The sequence below is a fragment of the Musca domestica genome, unplaced genomic scaffold (assembly GCF_030504385.1).
Source record: "Musca domestica strain aabys unplaced genomic scaffold, Musca_domestica.polishedcontigs.V.1.1 13, whole genome shotgun sequence".
Classification (NCBI taxonomy): domain Eukaryota; kingdom Metazoa; phylum Arthropoda; class Insecta; order Diptera; family Muscidae; genus Musca; species Musca domestica.
In genome coordinates this window covers 5322749-5343955 of record NW_026712172.1, presented here as the reverse complement: position 1 = coordinate 5343955, position 21207 = coordinate 5322749, and the positions used below count along the sequence as shown (strand labels likewise).

The window sequence follows — 21207 nt, the reverse complement described above, 5'->3', positions numbered from 1 at the left end:
CGATTTGGTGATGTACGAAAATCTCATTATTTAAGTAAATATGGCAACATTAGAGGAATAAGAGGACGAATGAATTAGGAATCTTTCAATTTCAACTCTTCTCATTCACCGTCATTCAATCAGATGTTTTCTAATGTTTGTTTATTTCTTTTTGTGTTTTCAATTTGAAAATATTTTGTTTTTTTTTTTTTTTGAATTAGCAAGACTAATTGCTTTACAAAACGTGAAAAACGTAAATATTAATATGTAATAAGAAAATGTCCAACATTTTATGACAAATTAGCCATTAGCGACTTGTTTAAAGGATTTTGGGGAACACATCAGATCTATCTTTATTTTATTGCTAATTTCCTTTTTAAAAAACTTGCAAAATTGGTGGTGCTCCTTTCTTTTATTGGGGGACAAATTGGTTTGTTTTGAAAAATCAGTTGATTAGTTGCAAGCTTCTGCAGGAATACCGTCTGTTTACTTTTCGTATTTTCCTTTCAAAAGAGACTTTATGAACACCAATTTTTTTTTTAATATAAGGAAGTATATTCCTGTTTATATGCAAAAGACTACAACCATTATTAGTTGAAAAAAAAAATATTTGCACTTGCATTTCTTTTTACACAGAACTTCCAAATCAAATATTGAAACTCATTGATTGTAATTTATATTCATTTTATTTACAAATTATCGATTCTAAAAGTTTATCATCAGGAAATAGTTCCTTGTTGGATATTTTTAAAGAATTAATTGATTTTATTTTAGAAATGGTTTGGTCAATGGTTTACTCATATGTGTAATAAAAATAGTACATATCTCTTCGTAACATAGAGTTCAGTAAAATATATGACCATATGCAGCCATATCTACCTGTTATACTATCCAAAAATTACTCGTTTCGGAAAACACGTGTATTTTTTTTTAGCTCCTACCACATATTTGATAGTTCCACGCATATAAACAAATAAGCTACACATAAATGTTTGTTATAAATGCAATTGTACGAGCATTTCTACATTCCCTCAGTTTATGAATGCTTTCTAAATGTCAACGAGTTAAATATAAAACGTTATGGTATACTGTAATGGATAATCAAACTCTTAAAACTAGACAATTTTAATCACTATCATTAATATATCGATGGACCTCATTATTATATTCAACAGGAATTTGGTTAGAAGTCGAACTTGATATAGCATATAACGAAGGCGCGCTTGGTGTGTTCCATCTGTTGCCATCGTAAATTCTGTTCACTGTCTCTTTGGAAGATATTTCAATTTCACTGTCAGTTTGTTCTTTCTTAACAAATACTTTATTATCTCTGATGAAAAAGATTTTATAGCCTATCCTCTTCAATTTGTGGCTGTATTGGAATAAAGCCTTTACCTCAGGATCGACAACTTCATGGATAACTATGGCTGATGTAGTTGGATTCTTCTTCAGTTTGTGCTTATTTTTCAGTACCGCTTCCATATGTTCGACCTGCCGGAAGGTCACATGCAGTGTATTGGCTATTCTTGTAACTGTCTTTATGTCTGATTCGCTAATATGTACTTGCATTACGCTCATCAATTCCAATACGGGTTTGAAAAACGGAGCTTCCAGTAGTAGTGGTGGAATTCCTTTAATCACCAACTTGGCTGGCTTTTCATTTGAATTGTTTTGATCGACTCTGAGATCGATAAAAATTCGGTGGGGTGCTGGATTTCTTCTATTGCACATAGGACATGTATCTGAGCTAAAGAAGAGTTTATTAGCAGAATTCCAGGAAATATTGAAAGTACTTACTGTTCCAGCCATTCTAATAGGCATGAATTGTGAAAGACATGGCCGCATATTGTACTACAAATATTGTTTGGATCGTCATACGATTCCACACAAATTGGACACTGGCTGGACGAAGACATTGTATGGATATTCGATTTCATCAACGATATTAAATATTAGGTGTGCATATTACGACTTCTGCATCACCAGACGTTAACCACTTCAAACAAAGAAACTACGTATTCGACGATATCAGCTGGCAATGATCCCGGCTGGGAAACACAAACTTCGATTATGAGAAGACTCCACTGTCGCAACAAAAATGTTGTATACGGCTTCTCACAATACAATGCCAAGCCAACTGATTAATGTATTAGTTCAAAACATATAAAAAGTCTCTGAATGTATTAGGTTCGTTCGATTCTTTTCCCCAGTAACATTAATTGAGTATGAAATTACTGAGAAAAAGAAAAAAAAAAAAACGATTTCGTCTCTCTCGAGAGAAAAACTTTGCAAAAAGTAAACGAACAGCATTGTGCAAAAATTTTGCAAGATAACAGCTGTTTCATGTAAACAACTTTGGCGCAAATATCAACAGTAGATATATTTTGATGGAGTTTATTTGTTTTTACATTTTTATTACAAAAAAATAAATAATAAAAAATAAATCGCTTCCATTCACAAAGATACAAATACCTATAATTCCAGCATCTCCATGGGCTATGGTGTTTCACGGATCCACAATTTTTTTTAGATAGACTTGACACCTAATTGAACACCTTTACTAACTTTTTATTTATCCATTTTCTTTAATAAATTTAAATGCTTTTTCTTTTAACTATAAATGTCAACAAGTCTTTCCCATTTCGCTCTCACTTACTGGACTTTTCGTTAAACCATAGACAAATTAGGTATAGACTAAAAAGTTGTCTCATCTGTTATCTCTGAAAAAAGGGCTTCAATAGATGTCGTTCATGCTGTGAGAGAGGTTCAGTAGACTCACTCAATTCTCTCAAAATACAAAATATTAAATATTTTTATGATTCTTTATTATTTATCAATTAAAAACGACACATCGACTTTGTTTACTTTTACATTATCCAAATATGTCGTGAAAAATGACTGGCCCAAGATCAACAATAGTGACATCTGCCGGAAGGGAAAATTTTAAAACTTTTTAGTCTATACCTTTATTTGTCTATGGTTAAACGAACAGCGTCAAGTAAAAATTTGTACAAATTATCAAGTAAACGAACATTCCTATTGTTTTGGATAAAATATTGAATGGTTTGGAAAATTTTCAGGAAAGGTTGTTCCAAGGGCTTTCCAAAACGCTATTATCTGGCCATATCGATCGTGGAAAATTAGAGAAAGATTGACTTTTCTTATTTTTCAAAAGTTATCATCGAGTCCCACTGTGCGAAAACTAAAAATAGTGCAAGCTCATGGAATAGCACGTTGGAAAGCCCATGAGGTGTACTTTCAATATATAAACTCCTGAAAGATTAATCGTAAGTAATAGCGTTTTAGAACGACCTTTCCTGCAGTGCCATTCATATGCGTGCACAATTTTTTTATTGCTGCACAGTGGGCCGTTTATGTTTCCCTCTAGAAAACACTTGATTTTAGGAAAAATAATTTTTAAAAAAAAATCTGCCCGAATAATCTTTCAGGAGTGTTTATATATTGAAAGTACACCTCATGGGCTTTCCAACGTGGTATTCCATTAGCTTGCACTACTTTTAGTTTTCGCACAGTGGGACTCGTTGTTAACTTTTGAAAACTAAGAAAAATTAATTTTTCTCTAATTTTTCATCATCGATTTGGCCAAGTAATAGCATTTAAGAAAGTTCTTAAAACGACCTTCCCTGCAGTGCCTCTTAGGACTCGTTGATAACTTTTGAAAAATAAGAAAAATCAATTTTTCTCTAATTTTTCACTATCGATTTTGCCAAGTAATAGCGTTTTAGAAAGCTCTTGGAACGACCTCTCCTGCAGTGACATTCATATGCGTGCACTATTTTTTATTGCTGCACAGAGGGCCATTTTATGTTTCTCTCTAGAAAAAACTTGATTTTAGGAAAAACATTTACAAAAAAAAAAAAAAAAAAAAAAAAAAAAAATCTGCCCGATTACTATTTCAGGAGTGTTTATATCTTGAAAGTACACCTCATGGGCTTTCCAACGTGCTATTCCATGAGCTTGCACTATTTCCATTATTCGCACAGTGGGACTCGATGACAACTTTTAAAAATAAGAAAAATCAATTTTTCTCTAATTTTACAAGATCGATTTTGCCAAGTAACAGCGTTTTAGAAAGCTCTTGGAACGACCTCTCCTGCGGTGCCATTCACATGCGTGCCCTATTTTGTATTGCTGCACAGTAGGCCATTTTATGTTTCCCTCTAGGAAACACTTGATTTTAGGAAAAATATTTTTTTAAAAAAATCTGCACGATTAATCTTTCAGGAGTGTTTATATCTTGAAAGTACACCTCATGGGCTTTCCAACGTGCTATTCCATGAGTTTTCGCACAGTGGGACTCGTTGATAACTTTTGAAAAATAAGAAAAATCATTTTTTCTCTAATTTTCCACGATCGATTTGGCCAAGTAAAAGCGTTTTGGAAATCTCTTGGAACGGCCTTTCCTGCAGTACCATTTATATGCGTGCACTATTTTTTATTGCTGCACAGTGGGCTATGTAATTTTCTTCCATTAAAAAATAATCGGTATGATGACGATGGTTTTTTTTATTGAAAAACCTTTAAATTAGTTATTTTATATTTTTATATTTATAATTATGTTCATTATCAGGTACAAACAAGAATAACTACAAATTTAAAAAAAAATGCATTTTTGTTTCGTATCTTCAAAAATCGTTTTTATTTCACCTCTACAAAAATCGTTTTTATTTTCCGCATATCTGTTATACACTGTTATACAACAGAAAGTGTTGCCAGACTAAGCGTTGTATTCGAGAGTTAAAATCGTTTTTATCTTCACGCACATCCCACATAGGAAAGTATATATGGATCTTCCTATCTCGCCGAGCTGAGGCGATCTAGCTATTTATGTCCGTCCGTCCGTCTGTCCATGTTAATTTGTAATCACTCTACAGGTCGCAATTATGGGCACGAAATTTAGAATGAAGGTGGGGGTAGGGTCAGAATAGAACCCTATTGTTTTTGAAGATAATCGCATAATATTTAGGAGTTGAAATGGACCAAAAACTGAAAAATTTCATGATTTTGCAGCTGCTCTACAGGTCGCAATTATAGATCAATCGAAGCGGAAGTTAGCATGGGGCTAGAGCTTAGGGCTGGGTAGAAGCCTTTCAATTTTGATGGTCATCGGGTAATATTTAGTGGGTGAAATAGACCATAACATTTGTGTTATATAAAATTCAAATTTTCTATTAAACCGCGAAATAGACGATCAGGTCAACTCTGGCCGTTACGTAGATGCCGATAGTAAATATATAGGATGTATATATAGAAAGGAAGGGGATGTTAACTAGAATGCTTATATCTGTCCATGTCAAGAATGGCAAGACCGATTTCGACAAATTTTGTCAATTCAGATGCTCTCTTTACATAAAAGTATAAAATCTAAAAAAAATCACATAAAAAGATATCTATAATGATGTTAATATAGATTTTGTAGTATTTTGTGACATTTTTATATTTTTTATCGCATGCGATTTTTTCAATTTGATTTATAATATTAAATTGTACATTTTGTTATTATATACAGATTGCAATTATCCTCACGAAGTAGGGTAGGGCTAGGCTCAGAATGGACAGGTCTATTGTTTTCAAAGATGTCCGCAATGTATTTAGGGGTTGAAATGGACCAACAACTAAAAATGTTCCTGATTTTGCTGCCGCATGAAATCTCGCATGAAGTTAGAGTTTAGGACAGCGGGTAGAATGGACCACTACTTTTGTGTGTAAAAATACCAACATTACTCATAGGCGATATCCGAAATACGCAAAAGGTGAACTTCTGGCTTTTTAATGCTGATTTCGTTGATGAATAAAGCTAAATATCGTAGACAAGCAAATAATATAGATGAGTTTAAATTTGGTGATACAGAGGGGCCTCTTGCTTTTGGAGTTGATCGCAAAATATTTAGGGGTTCAAATGAACCAAAAACAGAAAAAATGTCCTGCTCACACAATTGAAGAGAGTTAAGAACAGGGAAGAATTCTAGCATTTTGGATAACCATTGGTTCATTGGCTTCTAACATATTGCAGTGTTTTAGGGTATCACATGGTCGGCTCCGCACGACTATAGCCTTTGCTTACTTGTTGTACGTGCCTTTTTCACATGTAGCTGCATGTTTGACGAGTAATAACAACTATATATGCGTAACCATAAGTCATAAAGTTTCTTAAGGCACGCAACAAGTAGTGATTCCATCGACATTACTGCGGGTCAGTACCAAAATGGTACTTTGATTTTTAAATTGATTTCACCTAAGCCGAGTTTACGAGATAAAAATTGCCGCATGTGAAATTGCCTAGTCTGAGGCAATAAGGACTAATGAAATTAAATGACTTCTTACACTTACCTACGATTCTCCAATAAATAGAAGGATGGTTTGTATAAACTCAGATTATTTCCTGAATGCCGTTTCCCTCATCAATCACCAGATCTTTAATATGTCTTTTGGTTATTAAAGAAAAACTTTGCTTTAAATTTTTAAACTTTGGAATGGTGTTGTTTATTCGGTGTATACTTAAATCTAATCGAGTACATGTTTTATTCTTAATTGTATGTAAATATCCATGTACACATACATACATACATATGTAAAGAGTAGTAATATTAGATGTAAAAAAAATGTAAAGGCAACATTGGAATGACTTTGTCTTTTAAAATTTAAACTAAATTTAACAAAAACAGTATTACATATCAACTCAGAAATCATACACATTTAAAGAAAGCAGGTCAAATAGAAGATAAAAATGTACATTGCACTCGATTGACCTGTGAGCGCTTCGGCGTACATCTCTATATATATGCTTCGATGGCACCGCAACGTTCGATAGGACAACCAAAATATCATTTATTATGCGAGTGAGTTGTTTGTTTAGGCACAATTCGATGGTTCGGTTTATCTTGTCTTGATCAATAATTACAATAATAATAATAATTATATGTATGTATAAATAAATAGAAAATATAAATATAAAAAATACTTTTGTTTCATTCATTAGCACTCTTACAGATTCGCTATATTGCTACTGTCTTGTGAAGGACCTGGGGATGTGTTTTCCATTGTCGACTTAAACTATAGCACTTTGTGTGTCATCGATTAACAATAAGAAGCAGAGAAAATATACAAGAGATAACCTGGAGTATGGACAATGGAATACTAGTAATCGGAGTGTATGGAATGTGCGCAATGGAATGTGCTTCGATTGGAATGTGACTTATTTGGTTATTAAAGCATTCAGATGGAGTCTTTCAGAGTTTGAGTAGTTGTTTGTTGGAGTTTTTACTATCTGGAGTGACGTTTATGTTCTGACCGTAAGATGGGTTTTTCTTCTGGTGCAACACACTCGCGTTCACGTACACTGGAGCGGGCCGTGTCATGGATGCTGGACTTGATGTTGCGGCTGCTTGTGGTGGCACCACCGCCGTAATCAATGGCTCCGTATGGGGAGCAGGTATCGCCGCCTTCTGTGCTTGTACTGCCAGTGTCTGCGCCACCTCCTCGTCCTCCTCTTCCTCCTCCTCCAAAATGATATCTCCGCCCACTAGGGCTATGCGATTGATCTCTTTGATTGGTCGCAGTGGTGCCGTATTGCTGCCATTGCGTTGTATGCCGTTGCCGTTGCTGTTGCTGTTGTTGTTTTGAGTGTCGGTGATCGAATGCAGACTCAATGGGGCCGTTGAGGGAGTCATCTCGTTTTTCAATGGCTCCTTGTTCACGCTGTCGATAGATGTTGGCACTGACACCGCTTGCGCCGTCATTGTTGAGTCCATCGTATTTGCTGTATTGTCGCTCACCAGAGAACTTCTTTGGGATGGTGTCAATTCCATAGCTGGCACTTGGGCGGAGCTGCTGCAGCTGGTATTTGCCGGGTCCGCTGCCGACATTTGCGAGACAATTGTGCGACTGTGGTTGTTGCTCAACCCGGTATCTTTCCATTTCTCTAAAACAAATGAGAGTGACTTAGATGTTTGCTCCATAACCATGGCAATAGTTTCACATACCTGCAGCACTACTGCCACCGGCGCCGTTTGCACCAGCGCCGTGTTTGCCAAAGGGCAATAAGCGTGACGGCTCGCACATGATCACCGTTTTGTATGCCTTGCGATACTGCTTGTTCATAATGACGTAGATGATGGGATTGATGCAGGCCGACATGTACAGCATTATATAGCTGAGTATCTGCAAATTGGGATGTTCCACATCCCGATCAGCAACTTTGGCTATTGTTATGGGCAGGTAGCATATGAGGAAGCTTAGGAATATGGCCAACACCATCTTAGTGATGCGCCATTCATTGCGTTTGGCACGTACCTCTCTCTGGTCCTTGATGCGGGTGGTGGGTTGCTTTTGCACAGATTCCTGCTTTACGTCTGTTGAAAAACTGCTACTGGACGATACCCTACTCTGGAGATTGCCCGTCTCGACATTGCTACCCACCGAAGGTGGCGGCCTCAGATTATTCGGTATGGAGTTCTGTTTGTTGGCATGTCGTTTGAGTCTTTGTTCCGATTTGTGTACAACCCAAAATATCTTGGTGTAGCATGCAATGATAATAAGGCACGGTATAACGAAGGCGGTTATGAAGAGTGTGGTCTTGCTGCTGTGACCATGGTCGTCTTCACGAATCGAGCACGTTCCCAGTTTGGGATCATATGCAAATGTACCCCAAGCCCCGACTAGAGTGGGCAGTTGCATGCCGTACGAGAATACCCAGCAAAACACCATCATGGCAGCGATCCAATGGCGTTTATAGATTTTTCCATACGAATTGTGGTGGGCAATCATAACGTATCTGCAAACGAGAGAAAATATTGAAAATGTTAAGATGATCGGTGTATTTAGTATTCTGCAGCAAGTGATAGAAAATTGTACCGGATGTTGCATTTCGGAGCAATTTTATTGATTATAAATTCAGAAATCTGTTGATAAATCGATCTTGAGGCTGGGTAGGGTTAGTTGCGTAAAATATAGTAATTTTGCAACAGAGATCTTGTGTGAAACATACATATTCGAAATTAAAAACCAGTAAAGAAAGTGTTTATGATACCCTACACCACTTTACACATTTAGCAGGCTTCACATAACAAATGAAAGTTGTTTTGGGGAATTTGTGAGAATTAAATCATACCAACTCTGACTATAGTTATAATTTAAAGTCCAAAAGAACCAATATATGAGAGGAATATCCTCCTCTGAATGAATTTCTATTAAATTTTCCGAGGCATTTGTTCCTTTTCAATTCGAGCGTGTATTAGCCATTTGGTGCACAATTAACTTGAAATCGGATAAAGATATATAAGGGAGCTATATCCAAATCTCGACCGATCTCGATAAAACTTGGCAAAGGTATTTTTGAGCTGTATATGATATACTCCTCGAATATCTTTATTACGGAGTGCATATTGCGGCTGTGCAGCACAAGTTCAGCAAATCGGATGAACAATATTTATGGGAGCTATAGCTATATCTGAACCGATTTTCACCAAATTTGACATACTTGTTTCTAGACTCAATTTCTATTCTAATATTACAAGTTTGGTGCACAATCGGACGAAGATATATATGGGACCTATATTCAAATCTGAACCGATCTCCATAAAATTTAGCAAAGGTATTTCTGAGTTGGATTTGATATATTTCCCCAAATATCTATGTTACAGAGTGTAGGACAAAATAACAAATCGGATGAACAATTGATATAAGAGCTATAGCTATATCTGAACCGATTTCGATAAAATTTGGCATACTTATTTTCAGGCCTAATCTGGTTATATGTGCAAAATTCTATACTATTTAGGGTGATATTACATGTTTGGTGCACAATAAAAGGCAAATCGGACGATGATATATATGGTAGCTATATCTAAATTTTGACCGATTATCTGAAATTTCAATAGGGTTCGTCCTTGGGCCAAACAAATTATTTGTGCAAAATTTCATCTGGACCTGTACTTTGTTTACAAAAATACATGGACAGACGGACGGACGGACGAACATGCATAAATCGACTAAGAATCTGATTCTATGCAGATCATCAAAAGGAACTATGGGATTATCTCGTTTCCTTTTGCTTATTACAAACAAATACCATAATACCCTGACCACCTTGTGGTGGAGGGTATAATGAACTTGAAAGTTTACTTTTTCTCCGAGTAAGTAGGAATTACATTACCCTCTCTCTCTCTCCCTCAAGAGATTTCTGAGAAAAACTTGGCTCTGTTGCAGAACGACTAAAAAATCTACAAATGTTGCAATTTTTACTCGTTTTGCTCAGCAAGGCGCAATCGGGCATGAGCAGATACTTTTAAACTGCACTGTTCATAGACATACCTGTTGATAGTTATCATGGTTATACATAAAAGCGAAACACCAATGTTTCCATACTGGATGAATGGAATCATTTTGCATAGGACATCTCTTGGCTCCCAGGTTCCCTCAATGAAACGATAGGCACTGAACGGTAAAACCAGAGCACAGAACAACAAATCGGCAATGCATAAACTGAAATGGAAAATAAATAATTAAGAAGCGAATTTAATGTTTGAACGACCATAAAACATGCATAAACATAATAAATGTAAAGGACTCCAGCGTATAGGTCGAATCTTAAAATTTGGTGCATTTGATTTGAGGTATAAGCGATGGAATTGACAAAAGAAAATTGTTACATTCTTGCAGTTCTGAAACAGAGCAATATACAGAATATATATTACTAGCTGGCCCGGTTGGCCTTGCCGCCCCGTACCTTTAGTCTTTAATGCATATTTTTTGAAGCTCTTTTGAAGTCTTATTCCGAAAATTGAAAATTTTATGCGTGATCATTTTTGCAAGGATGTTTAGCATGAAAAATATGGTAAAAATGTAATATATACTATAAATCGGGTTGTATTCTTATCCGCGGGTGTGGCCCATATCATGACGTGCAAAAACGATTTAAGGTATCTTGAAAGTTTAAGAAGAATTTCTGAAAGGATAGAAATCCTTTTCTTACTAAATGTCCAATTCGCTCTACTATTTTGCGCTCTTTATATTCGGTATTTCTCTGATGGCAGTCCCAATGAATTTTGCATTTTGAGTTCTCATTGGACGGATTATTGTCTTGTGAAAGAAGTAGGTCCACGTTTTGAAATGAGCCCCATAACAAAGCGTTATGTCCGTCTATTCGTCTGTGGAAATCACCCTAGCTTCCGAACGAAATGAAGTAGGTTTATAAAATTTTACCGCCGTTCTTGAGTTATAAGCGTAATAACTAACATAACTTTTTTTTTTATTTGGTGAAAATATTTTTTTATTTTGTTAACAGCAAATGTTTAAAGGCCCTTACGAAGATTGTCAATGGAATGTACAATTATTTCGAAATTCGATTCCATTGCAAAATTTTTTCTCTACTTTTTTCGATTTTCGAATTTTCGCAATGAGATAGTCTCTTTTTTATTTTTAATTTTTTAGCGATTTTGGAAAAGTAATTATCCCTTTACTTTGGTGTGACCGCGCTAAATTATTTCGACATCATTTATTCAGTTTCGCCACCACATTATTCGGTACTACACTTCAATGTAATCCGCCTCAACTTCAGTTCTCAAGAAATCGGGTCAATTAAATAAAGTTATTCAAATTGAAAAAAACCGTTCGTGTACGATGAAATATTGATGTTTTTTATAGCTTGTTATCTTCTGAAATGATATTATTCGTATAGTTCCGCTTAATCAATAAATGCATAAAAAACAACACTACGAATGTACTTTCGAAAATAGTAAGTCAAAATGAAAAAATCACGCAATATGAAAATGAAAATTTTCAAATTTCACATTTTTACGTGGTTATTTTGGGTTTTATCCTTTTCTGCCAAGAGACGATTCCGATTTTGTCTGAATCGTTAAAATCAGATCAGCGGTTCTTGCGTTATAAGCTCAGTAACTAACTAACACAACTATCTTTTATATATACAGGGTGAGATGAAAAAACTGCAACCAACTTCAGACTGCTGTCATTTCTAAGCCACTCGTCCGACAGCTGTTAAAATTATTCCAGTAACAGCTCATTATATTGTTTACAAGCGTACAGAAGAATTTTGGTGAAAATATTCCCGAAAAAAAAGTTATTCGGGATGGAATTCAGGCGTGATTGTGTGATTTCTTTATGTTTGGCTGGAAAACCACAAGTGGCTATCGTTAGAGCACTTCAGCGTTTAAATGTGAATAAATCTTTTGTGCCTTGTACCATCGCTCGTTGCCGTGATACTAATAGCGTTGCCCGACGTCAAGGAAGTGGACGGAAGAAAACATGTGGTGTCCGTTGGAATTGCAATTTTCGAGTTTCGAAAAAAGGAAAGTTGTGCTTAATTGTGCTAGGTTTGTGCTCAATTGTGCCGAAATTTTTTTTCGAAATTCGAAAAAATTTCTGAGATATTCGAAAAAAGATTTTTTTTTCGAAAAAAATCTGAGAGAATTGCAATTTTCGAAAAAATAAAAGTTGTGCTAAGTCGTAGTCGGTTTGTGCCCATTTGTGCCGTTAAAATTTATTCGATATCTCTTACCAATTCCGAAAAAAACGACAATTTCGAAAGTATGTCAGAATTGCAATTTTCGAATTTCGAAAAAATTATTTTCGAAAAAATTAATTGCTGGGTCCTGTTTGATTTGTGCTAACTTGTGCCGTTTATTTTTTCTCAATATCTCAAACCGTTTTCAAGATATGCAAATTCCGAAAAAACAGTATTTTTCAGAAAAATTGCTGTAATTTTTGTAAACATTCAAATATCGAGATGCGATAAATTGTGCTGAGTTGTGCTCACTTAGCACAATTTTTCGTCCATACATAACGAATTTCCAACTTTACTCGTTACTCGCTAAAAATTAAAAAAATGAATAACTTTTGTAATATGGGGAATTTTTGAAATCTGCAAGTTGTGCTCACCTAGCACAATTTTTCGTCCATACATTGGAAATTTGTATCTCTACTCGTTACTCGTTAAAATCGTAAAAATCAAAATCGCATATTTAGAAACGAGATATCGAAAAACTAAAAGTTGTGCTGATTTGTGCTAACCTAGCACAATTTTTCGTCCATACATTGAAAATTTGTATTTCCACTCGTTACTAGTTAAAATTGGAAAAAAATACATATAACGAAAAATTGCTGTAATTGTTGTAAAAATTCAAATATCGAGATGCGGTAAATTGTGCTGAGTTGTGCTCACTTAGCACAATTTTTCGTGATTTTTACGATTTTAACGAGTAACGAGTGTGCTAAGTGAGCAAAACTCAGCACAATTTATCGCATCTCGATATTTGAATTTTTACAAAAATTACAGCAATTTTTCTGAAAAATACTGGTTTTTTCGGAATTTGCATATCTTGAAAACGGTTTGAGATATTGAGAAAAAACAAACGGCACAAGTTAGCACAAATCAAGCAGGACCCAGCACAACTTTAATTTTTTTTAGAAATTCGAAAATTGCAATACTGACATACTTTCGAAATTGTCGTTTTTTTCGGAATTGGTAAGAGATATCGAAAAAATTGTAACGGCACAAATGGGCACAAACCGAAATTCGAAAATTGCAATTCCAACGGACACCACATGAAGAAAACAGCAACATCAGCAGATATGGCTCGAAAAGAAAAGAAGCGACTTGATCGAAACCCGCGTCGCAGTGGCCGAAAAATGGCTCGTGAGCTGAGTATATCGCAATATTCCATTCGGCAAAAAATGAAAAATGAGCTCGGGATAGCCATTGTAAGCCATTGAAATTCCAAAAAGTGCTAAAGAGTTGCTTCGCTTGGCCGAAAGTGGTGAACTGCCGAATTTGGGTTTCTCCGATGAGAAAACATTCGTTGTCCAGCAGTTTGTAAACAAACAAAATGATCGTGTTTACTTGCCAAAGAGGTCAGCTGAAAATGTGCACCTTCGGTTGGTCACCAGAACTCAAGCGCCGGCCATGGTGATGGTGTGGGCCGCCATAAAAGCCCACGATGGTAGCTTTCCGCTCGTATTAATCGACCGTGGCGTCCAAATAAATGCCGAATATTATCGCGATAATATTCTGGAGGGTGTATGGGCACGCAAACATTTTGGCCGCAGACCTTGGACATTCCAACTGGACTCAGCACGCGCCACCCAAGAATGGTTACAAAATGAGGTTCCTAGCTTCATTTCCAGCGCACAATGGCCACCAAAATCTCCGGATACCAATCCGTTGGACTATTGAGTCTGGAGTGATTTAGAAAGCAAGGTTGGCACTAAAAAGGACCAATCACCTCAAGCAAGCGCTTCGCTGGGAATGAGCCAAAATACCGCAGAGCAACATTGGGGCAGCGTGTGAAGGTTTCATTGGCCGTTTGAAGGTCATAATTCGTGCCAAAGGTAACCAATTGGAACAAATCTTATTCTGAATTTATTCTAAAATTCTTATTCTAAAAGATAATGCTATTTCCAACATTTTTTTGCTTTCATTCAATAAAATTAAAAAAAAATGTAAGAGTTATGGCATTTGACTTTGTTGCAGTTTTTTATCCCACCCTGTATATACATCTGATCGACAAAATTTGACAAAGTGATTTCTAGGCTATATCTGATATCTTGTACCGAAATCCATTGTTCTGGAAAGCATATCAAATCATATGAAGTATATTAATTGGAGGTACTGTTGTATCTAACCCGATTTCCTTGCTAACTTGGTGTAATGGCAACTTTTACTTGTTCCGTATAATGCTGTGATATTTTAATATAAATTGTAGACTTATTATTCTCGTAGGTCAACCCTGAAGATGCAGATTGAAAATCGTCAAATGTTGGGTTAAATATCATAAAAAAACAATGGCTTTATCTTTTCAGAACCTGTAAGAATCTAAATTTTTTACAATTTTGAAGAAATCATAAATGAAAAATCGGTTGTCGTAATAAACACTTTTATATTCCCGTCGTCCTGGAACTGAGCAAATATTGACTTCAGGCTCGAAGAGAATTTTGTTTAAAATACTTGATAAAAAGCCCGTAAAATAGATAAAGAAATTTAATGTTCTGAAAATTGAATAAATGTATTGGAATATGTTTTACCTCATTATAAAAGCCGCAGCTACATTTCGAACTTTCGGACACTTGATTAAGGCGGCTACTGTTAGAAAATTGCCAAATATCCCAATGATCATTATTAGCAACGTCATAATGGCGGCGAATGTCAGCATCGAAGATGAAAATCTGTAAAGAAATAAAACGAAATGTTATTACTGTCAGTCGTACTTCCCAAGATAATAACAGAGGGGGGTTTCATGTTGCCGATGGTCGATCAAACCACCAGCGGGCTATGTTGTGTTAAGAACTCAAAGAGCTGCCTTTGAACATTTTAACGAATTTAATATTTGTTTGCTTTTATTTTGCATTGATGCGCTGTGAAATCATGGTTCATGGCAGAATGACCCAAGTGTCTTTGGTAGCATTGGTTGCGATCATTAAAGAAATTCATTCATTTGATGGTACTCTTTAGTGAGTAGATCGCATTCCTTTGAGCTATCTGTCATATTGCGCGATCATAAACAATGTCTTTGTATTTTAAAGTTGACAACTTGATTTCACTAGTCCGTTATGTATACAGCCAAGTGAAATGTCATGTATGGAAGTGGGAATACGACGAGGTTAGTACACTTGGAACATGGAACATATCCGAGTGTTACATATAACTTTAGGTATTATTTGTACCTGGAAGAGCCTATTTTCTCAGCAGCAGTAGTTGCAGCGAAATTTTTACCACTGGATGGTGAGTATTTTTGTACGTCACATCGGGTATTAGGTACGGTCCTATATTACCATGTCAAATTAAACTGTAACAGGGTCCCACCTGTGATGAATTGACTGATTCTTCTCTCAATATCATTTTTCACAATGCCATCTTCTATATCTTTAAATTCCTTGAATATTTGACAAGTTTATCAAATCAGTTAAGGTATTTCGTGGATGTGATAGCATGAATTCGAGCAACGTACACGAATCAACCCGTTCACACGACGCCATTCGTCATTCACAGTAACATGATTCACAAATTCTCATTTTTTGTTTCCTTGTTTTTAATTTAACCAAAGGAATTTTAACCAAAGGATTTATACTTCTAATTGTCTTCTTTTTTAGAAAATGTTAACATTTCCAATAAATTTTAATAGTTTTCCATATCACGAGTAATTTTATTGATACAGATGGACACAAATTTTAAGCTTTTTGATACCCTCAGCTACAGAGGGTATATATCATTTGATAGGCCAATACCTGCCTTACCGAAATAACGATTTTGGACCCTGGGTCTCTTCGGAGCCTATTTAGGGGTGTCCGTCCGTCCATTTGTCTGCCTGTGTGGCTGGCTGGTGCCTACGAAGGAGTATCCGATTTGATCCACACTTGGTACACCGTAGTTTTATTATCAAACTTAGATCGAGTTCGGATGTGGGCAATATCGTTCCACTCCTTCTGGTACCTACCCCACAATGGTAACAATTTTTTCAGAAAAAACATTTTGGGACCATTCAAACTTTGCAAACCCTAACATTTGTTTCAAATGCTGCTAAAGTGGATAATATCGGGTCACTCCATCATGTACCTCCCCCACAAAAGTTCAAAATGTTGAATAATTATTGCTCTCATACTGGGAAATAAGCATCCGATTGCCCTTAAATTTCACACATCCCAATACATCTGCTAAAACAAAAAGTCGTGTGAAGATGGTATATATCGGACCACTCCTACGGGTTCCTCCCCGACATCGGGTCAAACGGGTCTCGTAAAATGCAAAATAAACATTCTATTCTCTTCTCCATATTTCCCCAATATTTTAATAAGGCAATTTAAATAACTGGCGAGTGATATTTATACCCTACACCACATAGTGGTAAGGGTATTATGTCTTTGTGCATTTGTTTGTAACATGGATAAGGAAGCGAGATAGACCCATAGTTACTTTTGAGGATCTCCATAGAATCCTTTTCTGATTTGATTTATGCATGTCAGTCCGTCTGTCCGTCCGTCCGTCTGTCCATGTATTCTTGTGAACAAAATGCAGGTCGAATTTATTATCCGATTGAGATGAAATTTTCCAACCAATATTTGTTTGGCCCAAGGACGAACCCTATTGAAATTGGAGATAATCGGTACAAATTTAGATATAGCTCTCATATATATCTTCGTCCGATTTGCCTTTTATTGTGCACCAAACGTGTAATATCAGCCCGAATAGTGTGGAATTTTGCACATACAACCAAATTAGGCGTGAAAATAAGTATGCAAATGTGATCGAAATCGGTTCAGGTATAGCTATAGCTCCCATATATATTGTTCATCCGATTTGTTATTTTTGTCCTCCGGAGCCGTAATATGCACTCTGTAACAACAATATTTGGAGAAATATATCAAATATAGCTCCCATATATAACTTCGTCCGAATTACCTTTTATAGTGCACCAAACGTCTAATATTTGTCCAAATGGGATGGAATTTGGCACATACGACCGAATTGAGTCTAGAAGGTAGCATGCCAAATTTAGTGAAGATCGGTTCAGATATAGATATATTGTTCATCCGATTTGTTACCCACAGCCGTAATATGCACTCCGTAACAACGATATTTAGGGAAATATATCAAATACAGCTCAGAAATATCTTTGCCAAATTTTATCGAGATCGGTTCAGATTTGGATATAGCTCCCATATATATCTTTATCTGATTTCAAATGAAATTTTCACCAAATGGGCAATACAAGTCCGAATTTAAAAGATACAAATGCTTCGGCATATTTAGTCCTTTGAATTTTAAATTATAATCATAGCGTGTATGATTGAATTCTCCCATAAAAACTTTTAATTATTAAGTGGAGCTCAACTAAATTAGCAAAGTGGTGTAGGGTATCATAAAATCGGGCCCGCCCGACTTTAGGACTATCTTTACTGTTTTTTTTAACTGTTTCTAGAATTGTACGACCATTTGATCGTGTGGACGGGAATGTGTAAATTTTTGTTTTGTTCGTCCATTCACCCATCACTCCCAGAGCTACGATATAATATGTGACATATGATAATCTTGCTATCCTCGTTTTTGAGTTGGAGCGAAATTCGTTCGATATCGTGGAGACTAGTTTTAAACAGGAGCAGCTTGGGAGTTCTGCCCCACAAAACAAAAGAGAGAAAAGTATAATCCGTAAAAAACTCCCACTTTTCGAGCAATCCTGCGCGCGAGCAAGTTGTGACATTCTCTGCCTTGCACCGTTTTAGAATGTCTTTTTTTTTTTGGAAATTGTTCTAAGCTCTGCAAAAGAAGCTAAATATTCAACAAGAAATTCTGAGAAAATGGAGAATTAGTCTCCATTTTTATCCGTAAACGAACGTATGTGAAGCTTGTGACGAATGGCTACCCTCATGGGCAAATATGCTAAAAGTAATATTCCTCGAATGATTAATTCGAAAACTCCCGTTTGCATATGGGGTAAACATTCATACATTTATTCATTTGTTGGTCATGATGACGTACATACATATATCATTATAACCCTAAGAAAGCCGTTATTCGGAAATATTTTATATTTGTGTGTTATTTTGTATAGATAACCTATGGCACGATCGTGGCACGAGGATAGAAACCTTAACAAAATAATGACTTGAGAATTAATCCCTCATAATTTAAGCAGCTACCGGACTTACCCATCTGTGGCTTCTGCCATGTTGTCGTCGACGTTGCCGATGTCAGAGTTATTGTCATAGGTTGCGGTACTGCTACTCATGCTGGAAAAAATCAAAAAGAGAATGAGAATATTATTATTGTGTTTTGTTTCATTTGTTTAATCAGTAATGAGGAATTGCTTGTGAGAGGGGTGGAGGCAAATAGTTGGGGGGATATTGCCATGAGTAAAGCGCATTATTTCAAAATGGGGTGGAATATTACTTGATTTGTACTGATGATAACCAAGTCCCCTAAATACCGAATTGTCAAACAATTGAATACTTATCAAAATTTCAAAGAGCTTTCAATAGCAGATTCGTGTATATACCTATGCATATATGTAGACATTTAAAGTAGCTAAATATGTAAACGACCTCATTTTGAAATTTTGATAAGTTCCCGTTATTTTTTTTTTTTTTTTGGACGATAAAATATTTTGTTCGGCTTTCCAACAAACATAGAAGAAGTACAGATATGTAGACAATAAAAGATTGCCGGCACTATTGTGACATTAATTGAAACATTCTGAGATTAAGAGTTTGGTTAATGTTTACATGCTTACATAAACACAATTGAACAAATACACTAAAAATTGAAATAAATGATTAAATTCAATTTTTAAAATGTGGAAATAAAAACGAGGAAAAATTTTAAGGATCTGTAGCAACAGCACATTGGCGATGAGAAAATTAGTAATCTGGGAAAAGTTTCTCTGGGTAAATAGTAATATTTATAGCCTACACAAGATCAGTTCGTTAACGTTTTTACTCCAATGAGAGCAAAAAATGTTATGAAATTATTAGTTAAGACGTAGCAGCAAAAATGCTACGTTTTAAAATACTCATAAATTTCGAATTATTTCAATGTTTGTTAGGTATTTGGATCTCCGTACTTATTTTTTTTTATTTTTCAACCTGGTACATAAAATAAACCTTGTAGCGATAGAAATGTTTTTTTACTTTTCAAGCAAGACTTATTCAGGAAGATAAAAACATGTTTTTTCTTTGTCGAACAACAATAGAGAAAAAAGTAAAAGAGAATTGTTCGAGACATGGCAAAACAGTCGAGGTAGACTAATTGGCTAATCGAATATGGCAACCCTTTTCCTAAAAACTCCAAATAAATATTTACGTCTGCCACTCGTCATATTTTACAAAAATAATGAATAATCCATTATTATACCCTCCATATTGGAAAGGAATGGTATATTAACTTTGTCATTCCGTTTGTAACATCCCTAAATATTCATCGTATATAACGATGTCCGTCTGTCTGTCCTACAGACCACATTATTTGACGTAGAGCGTCAAAATTTAGCAGAACAATTTGTATTGTGTCGAGGATGGTTGGTATTGAAAATGAGATATATCGGTCTACGTTTTGGCATAGTTCCCATATAACGGTACCTCCCGATATTCGGATTTTTTTTTGTTTTTGGTCACATTTTTTCACGGATTTTGCAAATCGGTATTTGTAGGTCATAATTGGTTCTAGCTTGTGTGTATAGATCCACGTTTTGGTATAGCGCCCATATATCGGTAGCTTAAGATATTCGGTATTTTGATAATTTTCAGTCTTTATGGGTTAAAAATCCCAGAATAACAGGCTAAATGTTTTTTGCCAAAAACTTCACAATATCTGTTATTCGAATTTTGTACTAAAAAACTGAAAATGCGAGATATTCTACAAATATTATAGCAAAACAAGACGAAATATGCTTGTCCTTCCTGCACAAAATGTTAATCAAAACTCAATAAGGCTACACATAATGTTACAATCCTATCTAAAGCTAATTTTGCTACATTTCTGTTAACCATTTTTATTACATACTTTAAGGCGATTCTAATAATTTGTCTCCTGAAAGGAAACATAAAGGAATAAGGAATAAGTTTAAGTTTGTTGTTGGGCGCACTTAAATTTCTACTTAAAATGTTAAAAAATCACTTTACATATGACACTAACACGATGTGGAATCTAGCCTTTACCGACTTTTTATATTCTTTCTGGACAAAAGCTAAGAACTACAAAATATAAATTTGACAATGAAGGAACATCAAATAAAAAATTGTATCGTATTACCTTGGCGATTCTTTCATAGTTTGAATCTAGTTTACACTTTTTGTTAGTGTCATGTTCTCATTAGTCTTCAACTTTTTAATGCATACTTTAAGGCGAACCCCACATTATTGGTATAACATAAGAAATTGTTAGTATAAAACAAGTAAAAAAGCTGTGAGTTCGGCCGGGCCGAACTTTGAATACCCTCCACCGTTTGGAACGAATTTGGCAATTCTCAAAAACAATGAAATCCGTTAAAATTCTGTTAAAATCTTAAAAATACCGAATGTAGGTGTTACATTAGGGTCTATACGACGACATGGACCTGCATAGGTAACTTTTGTCATAAGCCATTAAAATATTTAAATGCGGAACTTACAAAAAAAATCCATAACGTGGACCTACATGGCCCATTTTCAGTACCAAAAGTCCTGCAGGCATAATATACATTTGAGTAAAATTTTATCAATCTA

General features: G+C 35.4%; 2 protein-coding genes across 3 annotated transcripts in view; both read right to left on the bottom strand.

Annotated features, from left to right (window-relative positions):
* Positions 1-646: 646 nt before the first annotated feature.
* Positions 647-2090, bottom strand: LOC101888468 (E3 ubiquitin-protein ligase TRAIP). Its single transcript, XM_005179906.4, has 2 exons — positions 1777-2090; positions 647-1726 (listed from the first exon to the last, which is right to left on the bottom strand). The coding sequence occupies exons 1-2, from the start codon at positions 1914-1916 to the stop codon at positions 1105-1107; spliced, it is 762 nt and encodes a 253-aa protein (XP_005179963.2). The 5' UTR covers positions 1917-2090; the 3' UTR covers positions 647-1104.
* A 4868-nt stretch (positions 2091-6958) lies between these two features.
* The window catches only part of LOC101888758 (G-protein coupled receptor moody), a 35661-nt gene continuing 21412 nt past the window's right edge, over positions 6959-21207 (bottom strand). For both annotated transcript variants that reach the window (XM_005179908.4, XM_011292736.3), the window contains exons 2-6: positions 18658-18738; positions 15040-15180; positions 10312-10482; positions 7983-8773; positions 6959-7921 (exon numbers count right to left, since the gene is read on the bottom strand). In XM_005179908.4, the coding sequence (XP_005179965.2) occupies positions 7230-7921; positions 7983-8773; positions 10312-10482; positions 15040-15180; positions 18658-18737 (1875 nt within the window). In that variant the 5' untranslated portion in view covers position 18738 and the 3' untranslated portion in view covers positions 6959-7229. The remainder of the gene's footprint in view (positions 7922-7982; positions 8774-10311; positions 10483-15039; positions 15181-18657; positions 18739-21207) is intronic.

What these genes read in the sequence shown, in the direction of transcription:
- LOC101888468 (XM_005179906.4), bottom strand. Translation starts at nt 1,916, where the DNA reads ATGAAATCGAATATCCATACAATGTCTTCGTCCAGCCAGTGTCCAATT. An exon ending in CTATTAGAATGGCTGGAACA is followed by an intron (nt 1,727 to 1,776) that starts GTAAGTACTTTC and finishes ACTCTTCTTTAG; the next exon opens with CTCAGATACATGTCCTATGT.